Raw genomic sequence first — 22,338 nt, 5'->3', positions numbered from 1 at the left:
CCTTCCTCTCCCTTCAACTACCATGCCCTCATGGCCATCTGACTTGCCAACCATCTGACTTTTGCATTTAAAGCCTAACCAGTATGTTCTGCCTGTGAGCAAACACACCAGGAAGGGGTGAGGACGCAGTTACTGGCCCAGCTCCCTGGAAAAGCCAGATAAGAAGCTATTTCTATCACAGAAGACTGTCCCTCAGGCTCAGACAGGATCCAAGACAAACATCAGTGAAAGTGAGAGGAAGTTACAAACCCTACTAGGGTTAGAAGAGCAATTAAGCTGAAAACAAGAGCAGGTTTTCTTGAAAGAATTAAGTCTAGGTCTGAAGTTTGGGAACTAGGACAAAAATGACTCAATGACTCATCCTCATCATTGCAGCAATGACTTATCCCAGAACTGACTATTGGATTATGTCTCAAGGGGCAATGGAGGTGGGACACATTACAGCCTAACTAATAGTCAAACCATTTCCCCCCTTTTCTCATTGCTAACAGAATCCTGAGCCCCACAGATTCGGCTTCTTCCCAAACAAGGAAGAAAATCATGATTGGTCAAAGCTAACCATGATCCTTCCATCCCTCTTCCTTGTGATTGGTTTAGAAAGGGGCAGATGATACAATTCTGGCCAATGAGAACTGAAGGAAAGTACACTCCCTTCCCTTTCTCTCCTCTCCTAGCCTTTATAAGTTGCTGGGAGGGGGTTAGTCCTAGAGCAATGATAGTCACTTTTTGAGTACAAGGATTGGGGTCAACACATTGAGGATGGTGAGGCCTTAAACTAATATACCATGTAGCCATGCTGCTTTTAGGTTTTCTGAGGAAAACTCATTTCCTTCACTGTCTAAACCCCTTTGAATTGAGCTCCTGATACTTGTAGACAAAAGCTTCTGGATTAATACAGCCTCCCCACTCCCCATCCCCCACCCTCTATGGGGAGGGGAGATACAACTGATACATCCCCCTGCTTCACTAGCCACACCCCTCCCCTGCACAAAGTCCTGCTCTGGCTCCCCTGTACCTTTCATCAAAATCCAAGGCTCTCTAGGACCTGAGCCCTGCCTACCTTTCTGGTTTCACCTCCTGCTACATCCCTAATCTCACCCTCTAGTCTAATGATCCTGGCCTCTTCAGGATGCATGCCAACATCCATGCTCTCCTGTTTTCCCTGGCTTATAGAACCATGCCCATGCCGCCTGGAAGAAAAACTACCACTTCCCAGCCTCCTTTGCAGCTAGGTGTGGTCACATGACTAAGTTCTAACCAAGTAAGTAGAAGTGTTTAGACCTTTGGGATGGTCCGAACTTGCAGTCTTTTGAAAATGTTCTCTCTGCACAGAATGCTCTTAGTACACAGTTTTGGGGGGTTTTTTAAAAGATTTTATTTAGTTATTTGAGAGACAAGAGTGTGTGTGTGCACGTGCATGTGTGCACGTGCGCTAGATGGGGGGGGCAGCTAAGGGAGAGGGAGAAAGAATTTCAAGCAGACTCTGTGCTGAGGGTCGAGCCTGACACAGGGCTCGATCTCACCACTCTTGAGATAATGACCTGACCAAAATTGAGAGTTAGACGCCTAACTGACTGAGCCACCCAGGCACCTCAGTGTATAGCTCAGATTTACAAATCTTGGATTTGTATTCCAGCTCCAGTGCTGTCTAGCTATGTGACCAAGGACAAGGAAATTCACTTGCCTGGGCCTTGTTCTGAAAGTCGATAAAAGAGGAATAACAATATCTCCCCCAGAGAGATGTAGAATTAAATAAGATGATATAAACCATGTGGCAGAGGTAAGGGCCTCAAGAAATATGAGTTTCTTACCTACCAGCCACCCCTGCCCTTCTTAGAACTCTGCTGAGACTTCATATGCTGGGGGTCTCTCTCACCAAAATGGGAGCTCCTAGAGGACGGAAAATGGACTGGAGCTGAACCAGGAGTCAGTGTTCTGTAAATGGAGAAATGAATGCCAAGGTATGACAGGTTCCTTCAAGAGAGAGAAGGTGCCACAGCCCAGCCCAGTTCCATCACCCCTCTAGGAAGCCTTCCCAGATGCCCACTCTGGATCCACTACACCCATCACTTCTGCAGTCCCCTACACCCCACTCTCCTATGTGTGTGTGTGGAAGTCTGTGTCCCCCAATAGGCTGGGAGCTCTGTGAGGGCATGGACCTCATCTGACTCATCTCTGTGTCCCTAGAATCCAGCAGGGATCTCCTATGCTACATGCTTGGCAAATGAACATTTGTCAACTTTGGAAGCCAGAGAAACCACTTAGAGCCCCTGCTCACCCAGGCTGTCCCAGAACTGGGTCCTCCTTCTCCTTTCCCACAGAAACATACTATAAATGGACAGCACACAAGCCGATGCCCAAAACAGGGCTTGGGTTTCACAAACCAACTGGCTTGTCCCAGAGTGGGGGTGGGGTTCAGGGGGCCCCAGAATGTGGCCATAAATAGCCCAGCTCAGAGGCCTCCTCCCTGCTCTGATTTCTGCCTGAGTCACCCGCCCAGGCAGGGTGGGGCTAGCCAAAGGCAGTGGCCTGAGGGCGGATGGCCCTGTGGTCAGCATTCTTGAGACTCCAAAGATAAGCCCAGCTGGTATCCACACCCTCCCCAGCCAAGCCCCTGACCCAGGAGCCTGGTGAATCAGTGACACTTGGATCCTTCCTCCTCAGGGAAGCTAACACACACAAACATAGGACACCCTGACCCTTCCAGAGGCCCCCATTCCCTTATAGATCTGCCAAGAAGAGACAGGACCCAGGCCTGGCCCCAAGGATCCAGGAAAAAGACTCCCCCAGGAACACAAGGAACTGAAACAGGGCAGGATCATTCACCTGGCCCAGGACAACTGAGAGGAGCAAATGTGCTGCAGAGAGAAGGGGACACATCCATTTTAGCTCAACCAGTATCCCCAGTACTTATCCCAGTGTTCACTAATGCTTGTGACTGAACGTCCTGGCTTTGAGTCTTGACTGAAGCCCATCCTCTAAGCTCAAGCTGTCCCTTGTCTGTTCAGTGGGCACCCACCTACTTGGCCCTGGCTGAAATCAAGTGATCTAAGATCCAACTGTTTACTAGGCTAGAGCCTCTCTCCTCCAGCCAAAATGTCGGTTCCATGAGAGCAGGGACTTGCTTTCTTATGCACTAGGGTACCCCAGAATCTAGTATAGTACCTGACATATATACTAGGTAATCAATAAGTATGAAATTTGTTCAGTGAATGAATTTAGACAGACATGGGGCTTCTCATTTTGGAGAGTGTGAGCTATGGAGTGAGGCAGGTTTGGGTGTAACTTCTTTGCTTGGTGACCTTGGACAAGTGACTTGACTTCTGTGACCCTCTATTTCCTCATCTTTAAAGATTTTTTTTATTTTTTTAGAGAGAATGAGAGAGAGACATCACGTGCAAGGAGGGTGGAGGGGAGGAGAAGGAGGGAAAAAGGAGGAGGAGAGAGACAATCTCAAGCAGACTCTGTGCTGAGCCCAGAGAACAACACAGGGCTTGATCCCATGACCCTGAGATCATGACCTGAGCAGAAATCAAGAGTCAGCTGCTTAGCCTACTGAGCCATCCAGGTGCCCCAATTTCTCCATCATTATAATGAGAGTAAAATAGATCCATTTCTTGGGGCACCTGGGTGGCTCAGCGGGTTAAAGCCTCTGCCTTCAGCTCAGGTCATGATCCCAGGGTCCTGGGATCTAGCCCCGCATCGGGCTCTCTGCTCCGTGGAAAGCCTGCTTCCTCCTCTCTCTCTCTCTGCCTGCCTCTCCGCCTACTTGTGATATCTCTCTCTGTCAAATAAATAAATAAAATCTTTAAAATAGACCCATTTCTCAATACCAGTAAAGACTCAATACCAGTGAAGCACTTTGCCCTGCCTAGCATAGACCAAGTCTTCAATAAACTGCCTTGTGGTTATTTTTTGCTGCTGTTCTTAGTATGACTATCTAAGGGGACAGGCCCAGGAAACAGTGATAGGCAAAGTTTTCAGTCCAGGCCCTGTCACTCGCTCTCTGGCTTTGGCAGTCCCAAGGTCTCTCTGCCTCATTTTCCTTGCTTGTATGATGGGCCAGCTCTCTGAGTAGGTATTGTGAAGACTCAAGTTGAGGCTGCCCACCTGCTTGCCAAGGATGGTCTGGAGAGGATGTGGGATTCTAAAGGCTCTGGAAGGGGCGACCTTTAAGGTTCTGCTGGTCTAGCAAGGCTGGGTTATAAATAGTTCCCAGTCCCTGGCAAGCCCTGCATCAGGCCTGACCAACAGAGCCTGCATTGCCACACTCTGCGGCATGACAATCTCACCTTACCACAACCTCAAGCAGTACAACAGATGCCATCTGTCAAGATCCTAAAGGCACGTGAACCCTTTGACCCTCACAACACCCTGTGCAGGAACCCCGCTTCAGATAAATGCTCACAGGTCCACAGAGAGCTCACGGCACCATTGTCTATGATGCAAAAGGCTAAGAACAACTTGAATGTCCACGAGTAGGGGCTGGTAAGTATGAGATGGGAGCTCTCTGACTAGCAGACCACTCAGTCTTGTTCAGAGCTATGTCCGTGGCGCCGACATCAAGTCCTAGTGCAGAGCAGGGCATCAGTAAATACTTGTTAAATAAATATACGAATCCCAATAAAGGGATACTATACTACCACTAAAAATAATGAGACAGGGGCGCCTGGGTGGCTCAGTGGATTAAGCCACTGCCTTCAGCTCAGGTCATGATCCCAGGGTCCTGGGATAGAACCCCGCATCCGGCTCTCTGCTCTGCGGGAAGCCTGCTTCCTCCTCTCTCTCTGCCTGCCTCTCACTGACTTGTGATCTCTGTCAAATAAATAAATAAATCTTAAAAAAAAATAATAATGAGACAGAGTTACATGCACTAAGTTGGAAATAGGTCCTCAACTTGCTAAATGATCAAAACAAAAATGGAAACTTTCTGAAAGTGTAAAAATATCAACTGCGGTTATCTCTAGAAGAAGATAATTGCTTGGGACACCTGAGTGGCTCAGTCGGTTAAGTGTCTAACTTCAACTCAGGTCACGATCTCAGGGTCCTGGGATGGAGCTCCATATTGGGCTCCCTGCTCAGCAGGAAGCCAGCTTCTCCCTCTCCCTCTGCGTTTCCCCCCACCCAACTTGTGCACTCTGTCTCAAATAAATAAAATCTTAAAAAAAAGAAGAGGGGGCACCTGGGTGGCTCAGTCGGTTGAGCGTCTGCCTTCAGCTCGGGTCATGATCCAGGGGTCCTGGGATCAAGTCCCGCATTGGGCTCCCTGCTCAGTGGGGAGCATGCTTCCCCCTCTCCCTTGGCCTGCCCCTCTGCCTACCTGTGCTCTTTCTCCCTCTGTCAAATAAATAAATAAAAACTTTAAAAAAAAAAAAAGAAGAAGAAGATGAAGAAGATAATTGCTTTACATTCTCCTCAGGTTTTTTATATTTTACTTTTCTACATTTTTTAAAAATCTACTTTACTTTCAAAAATATAGCACCGTATGGGAGCTACAGGCAACTGATGAATCACTTAAATTCTACCTCTGAAACTAATAATACACTGTATGTTAACTAAATTGAATTTAAATGAAAATTTAAATATCTATATATACACTATATATATATACATATATCAGCACATTCCAACCATGTAAGACAAGATCCAGAGATGAAGCTCTTGTCACCTCAATAAGCAAAGGACTCCAGGACCTTAGTACTGGGAGGAAGTCATGCTTACTGAGAGCCCACCATAGAACGAGCGCCAAGCCTGACTCTCACACACATCTTCACCTAATGGCAATAGTTCAATCAAGGTCCCTGTCCTTATGTAACAGTTGGATACACTGAATAAACAGTCTCACGGGGGTGACATGACTTGCAATGCATCATAAATACTTAAAAACATGAGTTCTTATATCTGACAGATACGAGCCCAAATCCATTTCTGCCACTGTGTGACCCTGGGAAAACAGCAAAACCTCTCTGAGTTTCAGTGCTCTCATCTGCACCATGGGACAGATAACAAGCCTAAGTTATAGAGGTGGTTTTGAGGGTTCAGTGAGAAAGCATATGGAAGGCACCTAGCACCGTGCCCAGCATATTGCTGGTGGCTCAACAAACAGCAGACACCACCATCACCATCATTATCGTCATTACTTCTTCCACCACCATTGGCAGCCAGGCTCACACAGCTAATGGAGGCCAGAACGTGTCTCCAGAGACCCCACAGGCATTTTAATCAAGATCCAGGGAACAAGGGGCACCTGGGTGGGTCAGTCATCGGGCATCTGCCTTAGCCTCAGGTCATGATCACAGTGTCCTGGGATTGAGCCCCGCATCGTGCTCCTTCCCGCATTGTGCTCCTGCTCTGCGGGAAGCCTGCTTTCCCTCTCCTAGTCCTCCTGTTGATGTTCCCTCTCTCGCTGTGTCTCTCTCTGCCAAATAAATAAATAAAATCTTTTTAAAATTTTTCTAAAAATAAATGTTTCCTTGGGGCGCTTGGGTGGCTCAGGGGGTTAAAGCCTCTGCCTTTGGCTCAGGTCATGATCCCACGGTCCTGGGATCGAGCCCTACATCAGGCTCTTCTGCTCAGCAGGGAGCCTGCTTCCTCCTCTCTCTCTCTGCCTGCCTCTCTGCCTACTTGTGATCTCTGTCTGTCAAATAAATAAATAAAAATCTGGGACGCCTGGGTGGCTCAGTTGGTTAAGCAGCTGCCTTCGGCTCAGGTCATGATCCCAGCGTCCTGGGATCGAGTCCCACATCGGGCTCCTTGCTCAGCAGGGAGCCTGCTTCTCCCTCTGCCTCTGCCTGCCATTCTGTCTGCCTGTGCTTGCTCTCTCCCCCTCTCTCTCTCTGATAAATGAAATCTTTAAAAAAAAAAAAAAAATTAAATAAATAAAAATCTTTAAAAAAAAAATCTTAAAAATAAATAAATAAATAAATAAATGTTTCCTTGAGAACAACAGGTCTAGTGGCCATGGGAGGACTAAGTGGGGGCTCCATTCAGAAGTCCCTCAGGTGTCTCAGGGGCACGGCATCACGTGGCTAAGCCAAGCAGGGTAGCTTCAGATTAGTTGCATCCGTGACTCACGTCTCTCCTTTGACAGCCTCTCCTTTAACAGCTGGGATACATTAAGCTAGACTTTGGGCAGGACACCTGGCAGCGCCTATCTCCCAGGGAAGGAGCCGGCAGGAGTCCCAAGGACTCACCATGGATATTCTCAGGACTTCGACAAGCACGGCCTGAGCTCTGAGCCCCATCTGAAACAATTAGGAAAGCCAACCGTAACTGACAAGGTTCAGGTAGTCAGAGATGTACCCCAGGGACAGATCCCTACTGACCAGGAGCTAATTCGTGCCGCTGGGCTCAGTGCCAGGTGCAGGGCTCTGAGACAAACCGCACATGAGTCTTGCCCTGAAAGACCTTCAGGTTCACTGGAGGAAATAACACTGAGGGCTTGCTAGGGACATAAAAATGAGAGGGGCTGACATTCACTGAACACTTACATGTGAAAGACATTGTGCTCTGCACTTCAAATGCATGGTCCCGCCCTTAAAAAGAACAAATAAACTAAATAATTGAATACCTACTAGGAGCACTGGCCTTGGTGTGTTTTAGGTTTTTTTTTGTTTTTTTTTTTAAAGATTTTATTTTATTTATTTGAGAGAGAGAGACAGTGAGAGAGAGCACGAGCGAGGAGAAGGTCAGAGAGCGAAGCAGACTCCCCATGGAGCTGGGAGCCTGATGTGGGACTCCATCCCGGGACTCCAGGATCACGCCCTGAGCTGAAGGCAGTCGTCCAACCAACTGCGCCACCCAGGCGTCCCGGTGTGTTTTAGTTTTTAATCTTGCAAATAACCATGCAAGGTAGGTATAACCCAAGGCTGAAGCAACAGTGGTCTCAGCAACCAGACAAACCTCAGTTTGAATTCAGTCGATTTACTAATCGTATGACCCGAAGGAAGTTATTTATGTTCAGCAAACCTCAACAACCTTGTCTGTAAAATGGGGATTACAGCAATGCTATCATTCTATGCTGCTTTTTTTTTTCCAAGATTTATTTATTTTAGAGAGAGAGAGAGAGAGAGCAGTGGGAGAGGAAAAGAGAGAATCCACAAGCACACTGTGCTGAGTGCAGAGTCTGACACAGGGCTCGATCCCAGGACCCTGAGATCATGACCTGAGCCAAAATGAAGAGATGGACACTCTACTGACTGAGGTACCCCGGTGCTCCACACCATACTGCCTTTTATCATGAATATTTATGGACATGCTACTCTATGAGTGTGGTCTTTTAAAAGTTTGATCATGGGATGCCCGGGTGGCTTGGATGGTTGGGTGTCTGCCTTTGGCTTAGGTCGTGATCCCAGAGTCCTGGGATTGAGCCCCACATTGGGCTCCCAGCTGGCTCAGCGGGGAACCTGCTTCTCCCTCTCCCTCTGCCTCTCCCCCTGCTTGTGTGCTTTCTCTGTCTCTCTCTCTCTCAAATGAATAAATAAAATCTTAAAAAAAAAAAAAAAGTTTGATCTTTATGTGGGATGTACCTTCTCTATTTTGTATAAAGTATTGAAACTGACTTTTATTATCCTTTAGTAGTATTAGTATTATTAGTATCTAAAGATTTTTGTTTTTAACTAATTCTTCACCCAATGTGGGGCTCAAACTCACAACCCCAAGATCAAGAGTAACATGCACAGGGTACCTGGTGGCTCAGTCAGTTGAGTGTCAGACTCTTGGTTTGGGCTCAGGTCATGCTCTCAGGGTTGTGAGATTAAGCCCCACCACAGGCTCTGGGGCTCAGAGTGGAGTCGGCTTAAGACTTTTTCCTTCTCTTTCTGCCCCTCCCCCTGCTCACACCCCTCCTCTCTCAAATAAAAAAATAAATCTTTTTTTTTTTTTAAGATTTTATTTATTTATTTGACAGACAGCAAGAGAAGCAACACAAGCAGGGAGAGTGGGAGAGGGAGAAGCAAGCCTCCCGCCGAGCAGGGAGCCCAGCGTGGGGCTCCATCCCAGGACTCTGGGATCATGACCTGAACTGAAGGCAGATGCCCAACGACTGAGCCACCCAGGTGCCCCAATAAATCTTTGAAAAAAAAAAAAGAGTGATGGGGCACCTGGGTGGCTCAGTCAATTAGGTGCCTGCCTTTGGCTCAGGTCATGATCCTGCGGTCCTGGGACAGAGCCCCAGTTAGGGCTCCCAGAGGAGCCTGCCTCTCCCTCTCCCTCTGCCCCCCCACCCCTGCTTGTACTCATGCGCCTTCTCTCCTTCTCATATAAATAAAAGCTTTAAAAAAAAGAAAGAAAAGAAAAAAAGAGTGACATGCTCTACCAACAGAGCCAGCCAGGTGCCTCTGTCCTTTAGTATTATTTTTTAATGCATCACAGGCTCTCTGTTGTCCCTATCTTGCCAGCCACAATGGGGGTGGAGCGGGTGGAGGGGGTGGACAGCATTTGGCTCTCTCTTGATTTTCCCCCAGGCCTGGTCTCCAAGGGCCTAGGCTGGCCCTGGCTCCAGGTCTGTGCACACAATGGGCCTCTCTAAGCAGCAGACAGAGGCGTTTTGGCTGCCAGCTTGGGCCCAGACTCTGATCACAAACACATCCCTGTGGCTGAGAACAAGCTGAAAACATTTGTGCAAACCCCTGACCTAGCAGAGGAAAGGGCCTAGAAGACAGGCCGGGGTTAATGAGGCCCAGCTGAACCCCTGACTTAGGCCAGGGAAGTAGGCTGCCACCCAGAGTTAGCTAGTGACATCTGTCCTTCTAGAATGCTCTCAGGGGGCTCAGTACCCACTGAGCCCCAGGCCTCAGGAATGATGTCCAGTTGCCCTGCCAGGTTCACATCCACAGGACAGGCCATCTTTCCATGCCCCCTGGATATGGCCTCAGGAGTGGGATGGGGGTGGGGAATTTTGAACAATGTGGCTAGAATTGGGCTCCAAGGAGGAACCGAGGCCCAGAGTGTCCTGAGTCCAGACAGCTGAAGCTGCCAGATCTTAGCGTCCCCACAAGCTCCCCCATATCTCAAGAACAACCACATCCCAACATCCCAGCTCCCTCAAATCCTCCAGGCTCCTCAGGTCACTTTGGCAATTCAAAGACTCCGATCCCAAGGCCTGTCCCTGGCTGAACTGGGTGGAATTATCCTTCCACGAGGCTGCTGGGCTACGAAAGTAGCTTGAAAGAGACTCAACAAGAAAAGGCTGGAAAAAACTTACAAGAAGGCCGCACCTCCACACTCCTCCTCCTATCCAAGCCTGCTTAGGACAAACCACCACCATCCCCTTCGTCCATGGTCCCAGCTTCCTCACTGCCATTCTGTATCTATTTCTGCCTCCTTCAAACCAGGCCGATGCTGCTAAAACCCAGACATGCCCATGTGCTGCACCCCCTCTAATGGCTCTCTGTTTTCCTCCAGGGGAAGTCCAAATGCCTTTAGCCTGGCATTCAAGGCCCTAAAGGCTCTCAGTCTGGACAACCTCCTCTTTCTCCACTCCCTCACGCCCTCGGCTCAGATAGACCTAATTAGTTCGCAGGCAGTGCCCCAGCTAAGTCAAGTCATTTCACCCCCTTGAGGTCCTACTCACAGAGCTGCCCCGCCTGAATGTCCTTCCCCCACCCCATACCCACATCTGCTTGTTGTTCATAAAGTGCCAGCATACCGCCTCCAGGAAGCCTTTCCTGACTATCCAGAGAGAAGTAACCCCTGCCTCCTCTCATCCCTGGACAGATCCCACTTCAGCACCTATGACACATCTGTAATCTGGTAGTTTCACTCAGCTGTTCCCCCCAACCCCCGCCACTAGACTGAGATTCCCCTCAAAACCACCGAGCAGAGCAGTATAAAGGAGGAGGAAAAAGAAAGCAGAGAGCACTCGCATCCAAAAGGGAGGAATAATATGGGAAGATTATAAACAAATCTATTTTGCCAAATTTTTAGTTGTCAAATTTATAATAAAGGGCGCCTGGGTGGCTCAGTGGGTTAAGCCTCTGCCTTCAGCTCGGGTCATGATTTCAGGGTCCTGGGATTGAGTCCCACATCAGGCTCTCTGCTTGGCAGGGAGCCTGCTTCCTCCTCTCTCTGTCTCTGCCTGCCTCTCTGCCTACTTGTGATCTCTCTCTGGCAAATAAATAAATAAAATCTTTAAAAAAATTTATAATAAAATAAATGTGTTAACTTAGATGAAATGGACAAATTCTTTAAAAAGACATAAACCAGGGGTGCCTGGGTGGCTCACTGGGTTAAAGCTTCTGCCTTCGGCTCAGGTCATGATCCCAGGATCCTGGGATCGAGCCCCGCATCAGGCTCTCTGCTCACTGGGAAGCCTACTTCCCTTCCTCTCTCTCTGCCTGCCTCTCTGCCTACTTGTGATCTCCGTCTGTCAAATAAATAAATAAAATCTTAAAAAAAAAAAAACCTTTCTATAGAGGCCTCTGCGTGGCTCAGTGGGTTAAACCTCTGCCTTCAGCTCAGGTCATGATCTCAGGGTCCTGGGATGGAGCCCCACATCAAGCCTTCCTGCTCAGCAGGAAGCCTGCTTCCCCCTGTCTCTCTGCCTGCCTACCTGTGATTTCTCTCTCTCTCTCTCTCTCTCTCTCTGTGTGTGTCAAATAAATAAATAAATCTTTAGGGGCGCCTGGGTGGCTCAATGGGTTAAAGCCTCTGCCTTCAGCTCGGGTCTTGATCTCAGGGTCCTGGGATCGAACCCCGCTTCGGGCTCTCTGCTCAGCAGGGAATCTGCTTCCCTTCCTCTCTCTGCCTGCCTATTTGTGATCTCTGTCAAATAAATAAATAAAATCTTTAAAAATAAATAAATCTTTAAAAAAAAAAAAGAAACCTTTCTATAAAGATGACTTCCTTGGAGAATGCTACCAAACATTCCAGAAGGAAATAATACCAATTCTAAATAAATGTGATAGGAGGAGGGTAAGTTACTAATGTTTATTGAGTGCCTACCGTGTGTCACATCCTATTTTGGGCAAGAGATAGGCCAGGTTCCAGCCAGAGACTGGGGGCCAGGTTTGCCAAGGAAAGATCTCACCCTAGGAAAAGTCTCAGAAAATGTAATGGCTACAGACCCTCAATCCTAGAACAGAACACTTTTTTTTTCTATTCCTTACTGTACCCATGATAGACATGGCTAATCGCTTCCAGCTCCTTTCTGCTGAGCCCAGACAAGACTTCCCAGTCCTTCCAGATACATGCCTCCCAGTATCCACCAGGAAAGATGACACTGAAGATGAAAGCAACTGATCATCTCTCATCTAGTCTAATCCCAACTGCTAGGGAAGCTGAGGGCCAGAGAAGGCAAGGGTCTTACCCAAGGCCAGAGATTGATCACAGAGCAGACAGAGTTTAGAAACTGATTTTTAAATAGTTTGTATGAACGAGACAGTGTTTACATTTTATCTCCTCCACAAGATGATGAGCTCCTTCAGGAGAGGGCCTGGGTCGGATTTAGCTTCTGACCCAATGTTCTGTACACCAGGTACATAGCAGGTAAGTGTTTCTTGGCTTAGTAAGGAAGGAATGGAGTACCAGAATGATACAGAAGGCTTGGGTAATGGCTCCTGAAGCCAAGAGTTGCCTCGAGCTTCCAACACTCAAAGATGCTATCTTTTCAGAATGACCCACGCTGAGAACTCAGAGAGACATTCTCCATCTGAAGATGAGAGGGGGAGGAGGACCTCCGTGTGGATTAGGAATGTGTCTACAGTAGAAATCTTACCACCTCCAGATTAAACTTTCAAACAGCAGAAACTAAGAGATCTTCTCAAGTCAACCCAAATATGACATTTTGATGAGTTTCAGCTGCATTACTGGCTATAAATACCAAAGTAATGAGGCATAGGGTAGGGAGAGTCTCTTTTATCTCTATCATTTATCAGTGATCTTGTTATTTAACTTTGCTGTTAAAATATGACTGCTACACTTAAGCTTCAAGGACCAAGACCACAGAGTTGACTTTTTTTTTTTTAAGTATATACTTAGGGGCGCCTGGGTGGCTCAGTTGGTTGAGCAGCTGCCTTCGGCTCGGGTCATGATCCTGGAGTTCCAGATCGCGTCCCACATTGGGGTCCCTCCTCAGGGGGGAGTCTGCTTCTCCCTCTGACCCTCCCCATCTCATGCTCACTCTCTCATTCTCTCTCTCTCTCAAATAAATGAATAAATAAAATCTTTTAAAAAAACAGAGATCTATCCACTAAAAAAAAAAAGTGTATACTTTAAAAATGCACTAGTGGCACTTAAAGACGTACACTGAAAATGTAAAAATAAAACAAAACTGAGAGAGAACCAAGGTCAGGGCCACGAGCATGCCAAAGATCCCTCACAGCCTGTTTGTTTCTGTGGCCTCTTAGAGACCTGTTTTGGGGACACAAAGGCAATCTCTGAGGATCCAGGCCTGGGGCTCAGCTCAGCAGCTTCGCTGGCCATGGCATTCTCCATCAGCCCCCGCCATCTCCCTGTGCCTGTTCTGGGCCAAGAGCCAAACACACATTCCACAGGCCCCCACAGCTTCCGGAATTGACAGAGGGGAGTTTGAAGAAAGGGCTGAGCAAAGCAGAAACCTCCTGAGAGGGATGGCAAAAGGCAGATATGGGACAGCCACAGCAAGAGGCTTATCGCAACCAATGGGGAAACCGAGGCTCAAAAAAGACAATCTCATCCAAGACCACACAGTGTGAGGATAGCAGAGGGGAACCACCAACATCCTCCCTTCAAGACTCTTCTCTGATCCTTCCTGGAAGGATCTGATGTTCTGCAACATAAAGGCCAAGTCTTCTCCCAAGGGAGCATGGGTCCCAGGGTTTCAGGATCCCTGTAGCTGGAAGCTCTCCAGTTTCCTCAAGAGGGAATATTAGCTGCCTCTTCCCCAATTCCTCCCTGCCCCTCTCTTTCCCTGATTCACTCACAGGGTGGCAGATCCTACCAGGTCCGTCTTGCCCTGATCACACAACCCAACAAGACAGAAGTTACCTCCCTGTTCTACAGATGAGGAACCCAAAGCTCAGGGAAATGAAATGACTTGCCCAAGTCTACAGAGCTAGGGAATGAAAGAGAGGAAAGGAAAACTAGGTCTGTCTGTCTCTGTGTCAGCTTTCCCACCACCACCCCAATTCTGTGTCAAGGCGGGTCCCTGAGTTCTGTTTCCACCCGGCCCACCTCCCAGCCCCCACTGCTGAGCGGGGGCCACTTGAAGCCTGGGGGAAGCAGAGGAAAAAGTAACACCCTTGGGGTCCCCAGTGCTTACCCTCCAGCACCACCTCTTTGCCTGTCTTCTTCAGGACCTGTACCGCCTCATCGTGGGTAGCAGAGGAGAGGTCTTCCCCATTCACAGACAAGATGGCATCCCCCACGAAGAGGGCCTCGGTCTGGTCAGCTGCCAGGCCCTTGAAGATCTTGGAAATGAGAATAGGCATCTTGTTCTCCCGGCCGCCTGCACAGGCACAGAAAGAGGAAGAAACTGAGGCAGACACTCGAATGCTTGAGAGTACATGAAGGCAAAATTATTTCTGAAGGCCCACCTCGGTGCTCAGCCCAGTGCCAGGAGAGCAGGGATGAGAGAGGAAAGAGGATCTCAGAAATGAGTCTTAGGATTCTGGGACACTAATAAATCATGTTCTAAATTCATAATGGAGTTTGGTCACTGGATCTTTGGCTAAACGCTTTGGGTGTTCATCCATGTTTGAACAACTTACAAGTGCTTCAGTCACTTTTTCTTAAATATTTTGTATTTTAGGCAACTTTCCCACAATGGGGGAACCCACTGATACCCTTTATCCTGGAGTAAAGATAGAAGTCTGTTATTGCAATGCCCCCCACCCAAGGATCTCTTCAGCAATTGGAAAGCTTTACAATCCAGGACCCAGCTGAAAATCAAGGCCTGAAAGTCTAGATTTCAAAAGCCTATCCAAATTGCATCTCTGATATAAAAAAAAAAAAGCTAGTACATCTTACTGAATCACTTTATTGCTAAGTGCTAAGCTCTTGAATATCCTTTTAAAATATGAAATAGACATAATAATTCGCATTAGTTTCATATACTAAGTGCCAAGCACCATGCTAAATGCTCTCAATGTTGTCTCACTGTATATTCACAACATCCCAATCACACATGCATGCTCAGTCTCCCATCAGGAAAAATGAAGTGCGGAGAGAAGCCCCTTGCCCAAGGTCATTCAGCTAGCTTGTGGCAGGAAAGCAGCATTTGGACCTAGGTCTCCCGGCTCCAGAACCAACACTCTTAACCCTATGCTTGACTGTAACTAAGGCTCTCAGATACCACATTACTGGTCAAACCCAGATTACTGAAGATGAGGAACTAGTAGTCCATAAAGAGGAGGTCATTATTTCAAGGTCACACAACAAACTGGTGGCAAAGGTCAGACTGGAACACCTCCCCTGGCCCCCACACAGGCCCAACAGTTTGCTCACCGCACCGCACCACACAGGATTTGAAGCCTAGAAAGGAATGGGTTACTTTCTCTCTCTCTCTCTCTCTCTTTTTTAAGATTTTATTTACTTATTTAAACAGAGCAAGAGAGGGAGAGAGAGCATAAGCAGGGCGAGGGGGAGAGAGAGAGGGAGTAGCAGGCTCTCCACTGAGCAGGGAGCCTGATGTGGGGCTCCATCCCTGGAACCTGAGATCATGACCTCTGCTGAAGGCAGACACTTAACCCACTGAGCCACCCAGGTGCCCCAGGGAATGGGTTTCTATTTATATCTGCTCTCTCCCACCAGAAACTAAGGACTTCAGTTCAGTTTGACGCTATGATCATTCCAGGCTGCCTCAGCTGGGCTGGACCCTTAGAGGGCGGTCACCATGGAAACAAGAGCCCATTCTCCAGAACAGAATGGAGCTGATACTTCCCCTGACCCCTCCTAAAAGTACCTTCACTCCCAACTGGCAGTATGGAGCTAAGGAATAACTTTACGCGACCTTCAAAAGTCTGTCTCCTCTCCAAGTCTCAGCTTGTCCATCTGTAAAATGGAACTCTATATTAACTCTAAGTTCCTTTCTGCTTTAACACATTGCGTGTATAATTTCTGGATTGATCTGCTGCCCTCTCCCATTCTGGAGTTTAGGGGTGAGACTGGTGTCCATTCTCTGTCTTCCCCCTTTCTCCCTTTTTGATTCCTTTGGTCAGCTATCTGGGAATGTGCCCTTCCACGGGGAAGAACCAAATCCGTGGCTACTCTCTAAAGGCCTGATAATCGAGGTTGAAATCTCAGCACTGTCATTCACTGTTTGAGCCTGGGAAAATGGTTTCATTTTTCTGAGTTTCGGTTTTTCCACCTCCAAAATGGATATTATGCTCCCCACTTTTTACCACTTGTTGCCTGGATGAAATGGACCATAAGCCTAGAGCACCAGACACAGCATTCAGCACACAGTGGTGGCTCAATTCTCACCATCCCTACCCTCTCACCCAGGCCAAAGGGTCTGGAGACACCAATGAATAGACCCAGCACTGGGGAGAGAGAAGAGTGCATATCCAAGGTGATACCAGAGCTGACACCCTTTCCCAAGGCAGACAGCACCCCGAGAAGCAGATGGGTAGGCATAGTGAACCCAGCTGCTGGGAGTATACTGGGATTTTAAGCACTATGGTTAGTTGCTTTGAAAGTCTCTCCTGGCCTCCTTTTTTCCTCTCATCTAACAGCAACAATTAACCAAGCACCTACTGTGGGTTTGCAGGGTGAGTACTTGAGACTCCAGTTCTCACAGAAACCTTACAACTCTATCATTAGCCTCAACATAGTGAGGAAAGTAGAGTCCAGAGATGGGAAGTGATTTGTCTAAGTTCACACAGATCCAGGACTCAAACACAATCCCCGTGCTTCCTAAAGAAATCACTCAGTATTGGGGGCTGAGATTTCTCAGAGAGGAGTAACAACTCTGTGTGCTCTCCTCTCAGTTATGTGCAAGGTGATGATGGCCGATCAGGAAATTCAAGCCCAGGACCCTCTGCCTAAATACACAGGGTCCTGGTCCTCAGATTTCTAGGTTCTTCCTGGACCCCTGTCTGTGAACCCAGCCTGTGCCTCTACCCAAGTCTCCAAACCTGGGCTCCCAACTCCAAGCCTTACCCCTCCCCTCCACCTTGGTTGTGTCTCAGGGACTTCCTCCTTCCTGCCCAGCAGCTTCCCAGGCCTCAATCCCCTTTCTCCATCCTTTGCTCTCCTACCGTCCCTCTTGTCCTTGATGTCCAGGCAACTCTGACATCTCAATGCCTCCTCACAGAACTCCCCACCCACCTGTCCTTGCTGCTCCCCCACCCGCTCTACCTGTGCCTTCAGACTTAGGCCTCCGTCTCCCGAAAACCCTCCGACCTTGGTGCTCCCGATGTCCTCGGTCCCTCTGTCCCCTCAGACACCCTCCCTGACCCTAGACAGAAGTCTTCCAACTCCGCGTCCTCCGCAGGCTGCCAGGCTCCGCGACCCCTGCGACCTCGGCGGCCCCACAGACACCGCGACCCCCATGCCCTCGGTGGCCCCCGCGCCCACCTTTGATGCTGATGCCCAGCCCGCCGGCGTCGGCCTTGCGCACCGTCACGCGGCGCCGCTGGAGCAGCAGAGCCTCGGGCAGCTGCGGGGGCGCAGCGCCAGGCTCGGCGGCGCCGTTGAGCTGCGCGGGCTCCGGCTCCCGCGGGGCGCCAGGCTCCGGGCCGATCTCGCCGTCGGCGGGGCTCACGGTCAGAGCGTCCTCCGCCAGACTGAGCAGAACCCGCTGCCACCGCTCGCCGCCTGCCCCCGAGCCAGCCCCGGCGCGGAGTTCCAGCAGCCCGGTGCGCGGGGAGCGTCTGCCTGACGCCATCTTCGCCTCCGAGCCCCCGGGCCGCCGCGCTCGCCCTGCCCCGCAGTGCCCGGCCGGCTCCGACCAAGCGCCCAGGGCAGAGGGCAGCGGGGGCCGGACTGGGCCAGCCGCTACTACCCCGGGCCGCTGGGGGTGGAGCCTCGGGGGCGGGGCTGTCCAGGGGGTGTGGCTACGGAGAGGGGCGGGGTCGCAGGCAAACTGGATGCGACGCGGCGGTGCCCAGGACCTGAAGGATGCCGCGTGAGAGTACTTAGGGGTTGCGGGCGTCGTGGGTAGGAAGTAGGGGTCAAGAGATAAAGAGAGAGGCGGGTAAGTGAGGAACTGGGCGGGGCCATAAAGGGGCGGGGCTTCGCATCGGAAGCAGGTTCCTGCGACAGGCTCTGAGCTCCCAAGGCCGTCGAGGGCAGGGACCGTAGCTCACAGGCGTAGGAGCCCAGGAGAAAAGGGAATCATGGATCCTGGTGCAAGGCTTTGGGCGTCGGGGCAGAGCTTTGTATGGCGGAGAGCTGCCCTCCAGGGACAGGACTTGTGTAGATACCGAGCCCCCAGGGACTTCGCAGGCTGGGTTTGGAAGGAGCGGGTTTCCCGAGGTGGGGCCGAGCCTTGGGTCCGTGGGCGTGGCTTATCTGGGGGCGTGGCTTCTAAAGCGGACAGATCCCGCCCACCAAGATGAGCACGCTACGAGCTGCTAAGGGCTTGGGGGCGGGTGGACACGGTCCTCACCTAGAAATTGGATGGGAGTTTAAGCGATTAACCACCTGTTCTGTTAACAGTCGAACAGAGAAAAGCCTGAAGTCCCATACTCTCAGAGAGACCTGGCTGAAGGAGAGCCCAGAGCTCCTGGTGTAAGGAAAGAGAACTGGAAGGTGGGGCTCTGGGTGTCACTCTGTTACCCCCTTGTCGACCTTGATCCCATCACTTCACTTCTCTCGGCTTCAATTTCCTTATCTATGAAATGGGGATGGCAAGAATCGCTATCTCACAGGGTTTGTGTCAGGATTAAATCGTGAAAAGACATTTTATGAGACTGACTTGTGCTGCCTACTGCGCTAAGAGGGAGGCTTGTGAAAATGCATTTTAGGGGCGCCTGGGTGGCTCAGAGGGTTGAGCCTCTGCCTTCAGCTCAGGTCATGATCTCAGGGTCTTGGGATTGAGCCCCGCATCGGGCTCTCTGCTCAGCAGGGAACCTGCTTCTCTTTCTCTCTGCCTGCCTCTCTGCCTACTTGTGATCTTTGTCTGTCAAATAAATAAATAAAATCTTTAAAAAAAAAAAAAAAGAAAAGAAAAAGAAGGTGCATTTTAAACTGTGACCCCTGTGCAATCAATATGATTGCTTTTATTTATTTTTTTAAACGATTTTATGTATTTATTTGACAGAGAGTGTGCACCAGCAGGGAGAGGAGTGGAGGGAGAGGGAGAAGCAGACTCCCCGCTGGGGGTCCATCCCTGGACCCCTGGAACACGACCTGAGCCACCCAGGCACCCCTAGTCGCTTTTATTTATTGAATGCTTACTATTGGCCAGCACTAGATCTGAGGATGTCCCTGTTTTATCTTTTAGCCTCATGGAGTAGCTGCAGTTCACAGCACTCCCATTATACAGTAGGGAAAACTTGGGTTTAGAAGGTCGAATTGATCCATCACACATTTGTGAGTAGGACAGAGTATGGACTCAAAACGAGTCTTGTTTGACACCAGTGCCTAGGCACTGAACCACTGCCAGACAGCTGCCAAATACAAAACTGAGGTGGGATCATTACCAGAAAAATCTCACCAAATCGCACACTTCATCCAGCCTTCATATCTGCCCCTCCTCTCCAGCTCCCACTCCTAACAGGGATGTGTTAGGCAATAAATTGTTAGGACTACATCCCTATGTAGACTCCCTGCACCCTCAGGTAGAACAAGGGGAAAAGGAAACTCATAGGAAAGCAGGTACATATACCAATTGTCCACAGCAAACTTAAGTTTGCAAATAACTAGAGACCAGCCCAACTGTCCAACTGCAAGGGAATGACTCCACTCTATACCAGGAAAAATCCACTGAGGCCACATACATAATACGTATGTATTATATACACATGTACATATAATATACAGACGCCATTTATTCAGCTTGCTATACATTGGCACACGAGCTCGCTGATTTACAGACATTGTCATTTAAACCTCACACACCCTGCACAGCCTATTATCCCCATTTTACAGATGGGGAAATTGAGACAGCACTAGTAAGAACCAACCTCTATTCTAACCTGGCTCTGTCTGGTTTCCAAGTCCACTCACTCCTACTCCTTCCTGCAGCCCACCTAGCAGCAAAGAATGAGTTTGTAATTAATTAAGTCAGCAATACATATTGAATATCCCCTCTATGCCAGACACAGTGCTAGGTAGACAAGCACTAGGTTACAACAAGATAGTTGTAAACAAATAGTTGTAAACAAGATGGATGGGAGCTCACCTCACAGGACACACAGCCCACTGAAAGGCAGGATCCCCATGGTGGTTAAGAAGATGGGTTTTGTATCCTGATTTTCTGTGTTCAAATGCTCACTGTGCCCTTTCTTCCCACCGCCCCATCTTAACTGAGATGTAACTGACACATTACACTATGCCATTTTCTATCTCTGTGGTTCTGGGTGACTTATTTAACACTCTAAGCTTTCCATTTCACAATCAATAAAATGAGAATATTGAAATTACCATCCCTGGGAGTATTATAAGAAATAAATAAAATAATGCTGGTAAACTGCTTGGCACAATTCCTGCACATAGTAAGCACTGAAAAAAAATACGAGTTATAATTATCTTTAAAAACAGGCATCAGGGGACGCCTGGGTGGCTCAGTTGGTTAAGAAGCTGCCTTCGGCTCAGGTCATGATCCCAGCGTCCTGGGATCGAGTCCCACATCGGGCTCCTTGCTCGGCAGGGAGCCTGCTTCTCCCTCTGCCTCTGTCTGCCTCTGCCTGTGCTCGCTCTCTCTCCCTCTCTCTCTGACAAATAAATAAATAAAATCTTTAAAAAAAAAAAAACAGGCATCAGTCAAATAGCTTTAATTTAGAGTGATAAGTATCAAAACAGGAAAGACACAACTAAAACACAAATACACAAATGGGGTCTGACGTGTATATATATGATATTCAGTAAATGAGAGAAAGAGACAAAGTGAGAGAGGAAGGAGGGAGGAGAAGAAGAAATATAGCATTACGCATTGATTTTTTTTTTTTTAATTTGACAGACAGAGATCACAAGTAGGCAGAGAGGCAGGCAGAGAGAGAGGAAGGAAAGCAGGCTCCCTGCTGAGCAGTGAGTCCGATGCGGGGCTTGATGCCAAGCGGAAGGCAGAGGCTTTAACCCACTGAGCCACCCAGGTGCCCCGTCACATGCTCTTCTGACTGAACCAGCCAGTTGTCCCTATGCATTGATATTTTAAAAGTATGAGTTTTGGGACATCTGGGTGACTCAGTTGTTAAGCATCTGCCTTCAGCTCAGGTCATGATCCCAGGACCCTGGGATCGAGCCCCACATCCGGCTCCCTGCTCTGCTAGGAACCCTACTTGTCTCTCTCCACCTGCTTGTGTTCCCTTTCTCGCTGTCTCTCTATCAAATAAATAAATAAAATCTTAAAAAAAAAAAAAAGTTTTAGTTTTATGCTCTAAAGATGGTAGAGCATGGGGTGCCTGGGTAGACAGATCTCTGTCTGTCAAATAAATAAATAAAATCTTAAAAAAAAAAAAAAAAGATGGTAGAGCAAACCTGAGAAAAGTAAGGGTAAGCACTTGTGATAAATGAGAATTACATTCTATTTGGCTTTTGCAAGCTTCATTCTAAAGGTAAAGGGGAGGAGGGATCAAGCAAGAGGCGAGAAACGAGGGGAGGGCAAGAGATCAGACTCCTTTCCCAGGACCAAAGCCTGGAGCCAGATCCTTAAAAGTCCCCCCACGTATTGCCCTGCTTAAAAAAGACTTAATGAGCCTAGACAAACTTGATGAGAAAGAGCCCTGATACAGAATTCCTCCCCTGGGGGACTGTTTTCTATGGTTATAATGGGAAGGGAGGAAGAAGAGAGGAGATGTGTGCAGAATAGGAGGCTAGCAGAGAAGGGCAAAGGAGGTACAGGGAGCAAAAAAGGGTGATGTGTGCATATGTGTATGTACATGCGTATGTGTGCATATATATGAGTACGTGTGTGTATTTTATGTGTGTGTTGGTGATCACACAGTATGGGCAATGCCCATCAGCTGTGCCCGTCAGCCCACCCCCAGACCCCAGTAGCTGGCGGAACATCCTACCCCTCCACTGTAGTCAGCTGATGCTTCTCTGCTGTAGCTCAGGAATTAGCCTTCCAGACACACACACACACACACACACACACACACACACAGGCCTGGCTCCCCACCAAACCCCACAGCACAGCTCCCAGAGGAAACCAGTTCAGTCCCAAGGAATGAGAGGGGGAAGGGCAAAGGGAAGAGGAAAGGGAGCCGCCCAGCTAACTAGTCTCAAATTTGCCCTGCAGGCCCTGCAGGCTCA

The 22,338-nt window shown here is 48.8% G+C and overlaps 1 protein-coding gene across 2 annotated transcripts in view; it reads right to left on the bottom strand.

The window, feature by feature from the left end:
* The window catches only part of SNTA1 (syntrophin alpha 1), a 29,196-nt gene extending 11,317 nt beyond the window's left edge, over positions 1-17,879 (bottom strand). For both annotated transcript variants that reach the window (XM_044263239.1, XM_044263238.1), the window contains exons 1-2: positions 17,497-17,879; positions 14,240-14,425 (exon numbers count right to left, since the gene is read on the bottom strand). In XM_044263239.1, coding sequence (XP_044119174.1) covers positions 14,240-14,425; positions 17,497-17,806 — 496 coding nt within the window. In that variant the 5' untranslated portion in view covers positions 17,807-17,879. The remainder of the gene's footprint in view (positions 1-14,239; positions 14,426-17,496) is intronic.
* Between the last annotated feature and the right edge of the window lie 4,459 nt (positions 17,880-22,338).

Source organism: Neovison vison, chromosome 8 (genome assembly GCF_020171115.1).
Source record: "Neovison vison isolate M4711 chromosome 8, ASM_NN_V1, whole genome shotgun sequence".
Classification (NCBI taxonomy): Eukaryota; Metazoa; Chordata; class Mammalia; order Carnivora; family Mustelidae; genus Neogale; species Neogale vison.
The sequence above is the reverse complement of the archived record's forward strand: the minus strand, read 5'-3'. Positions and strand labels throughout refer to the sequence as shown.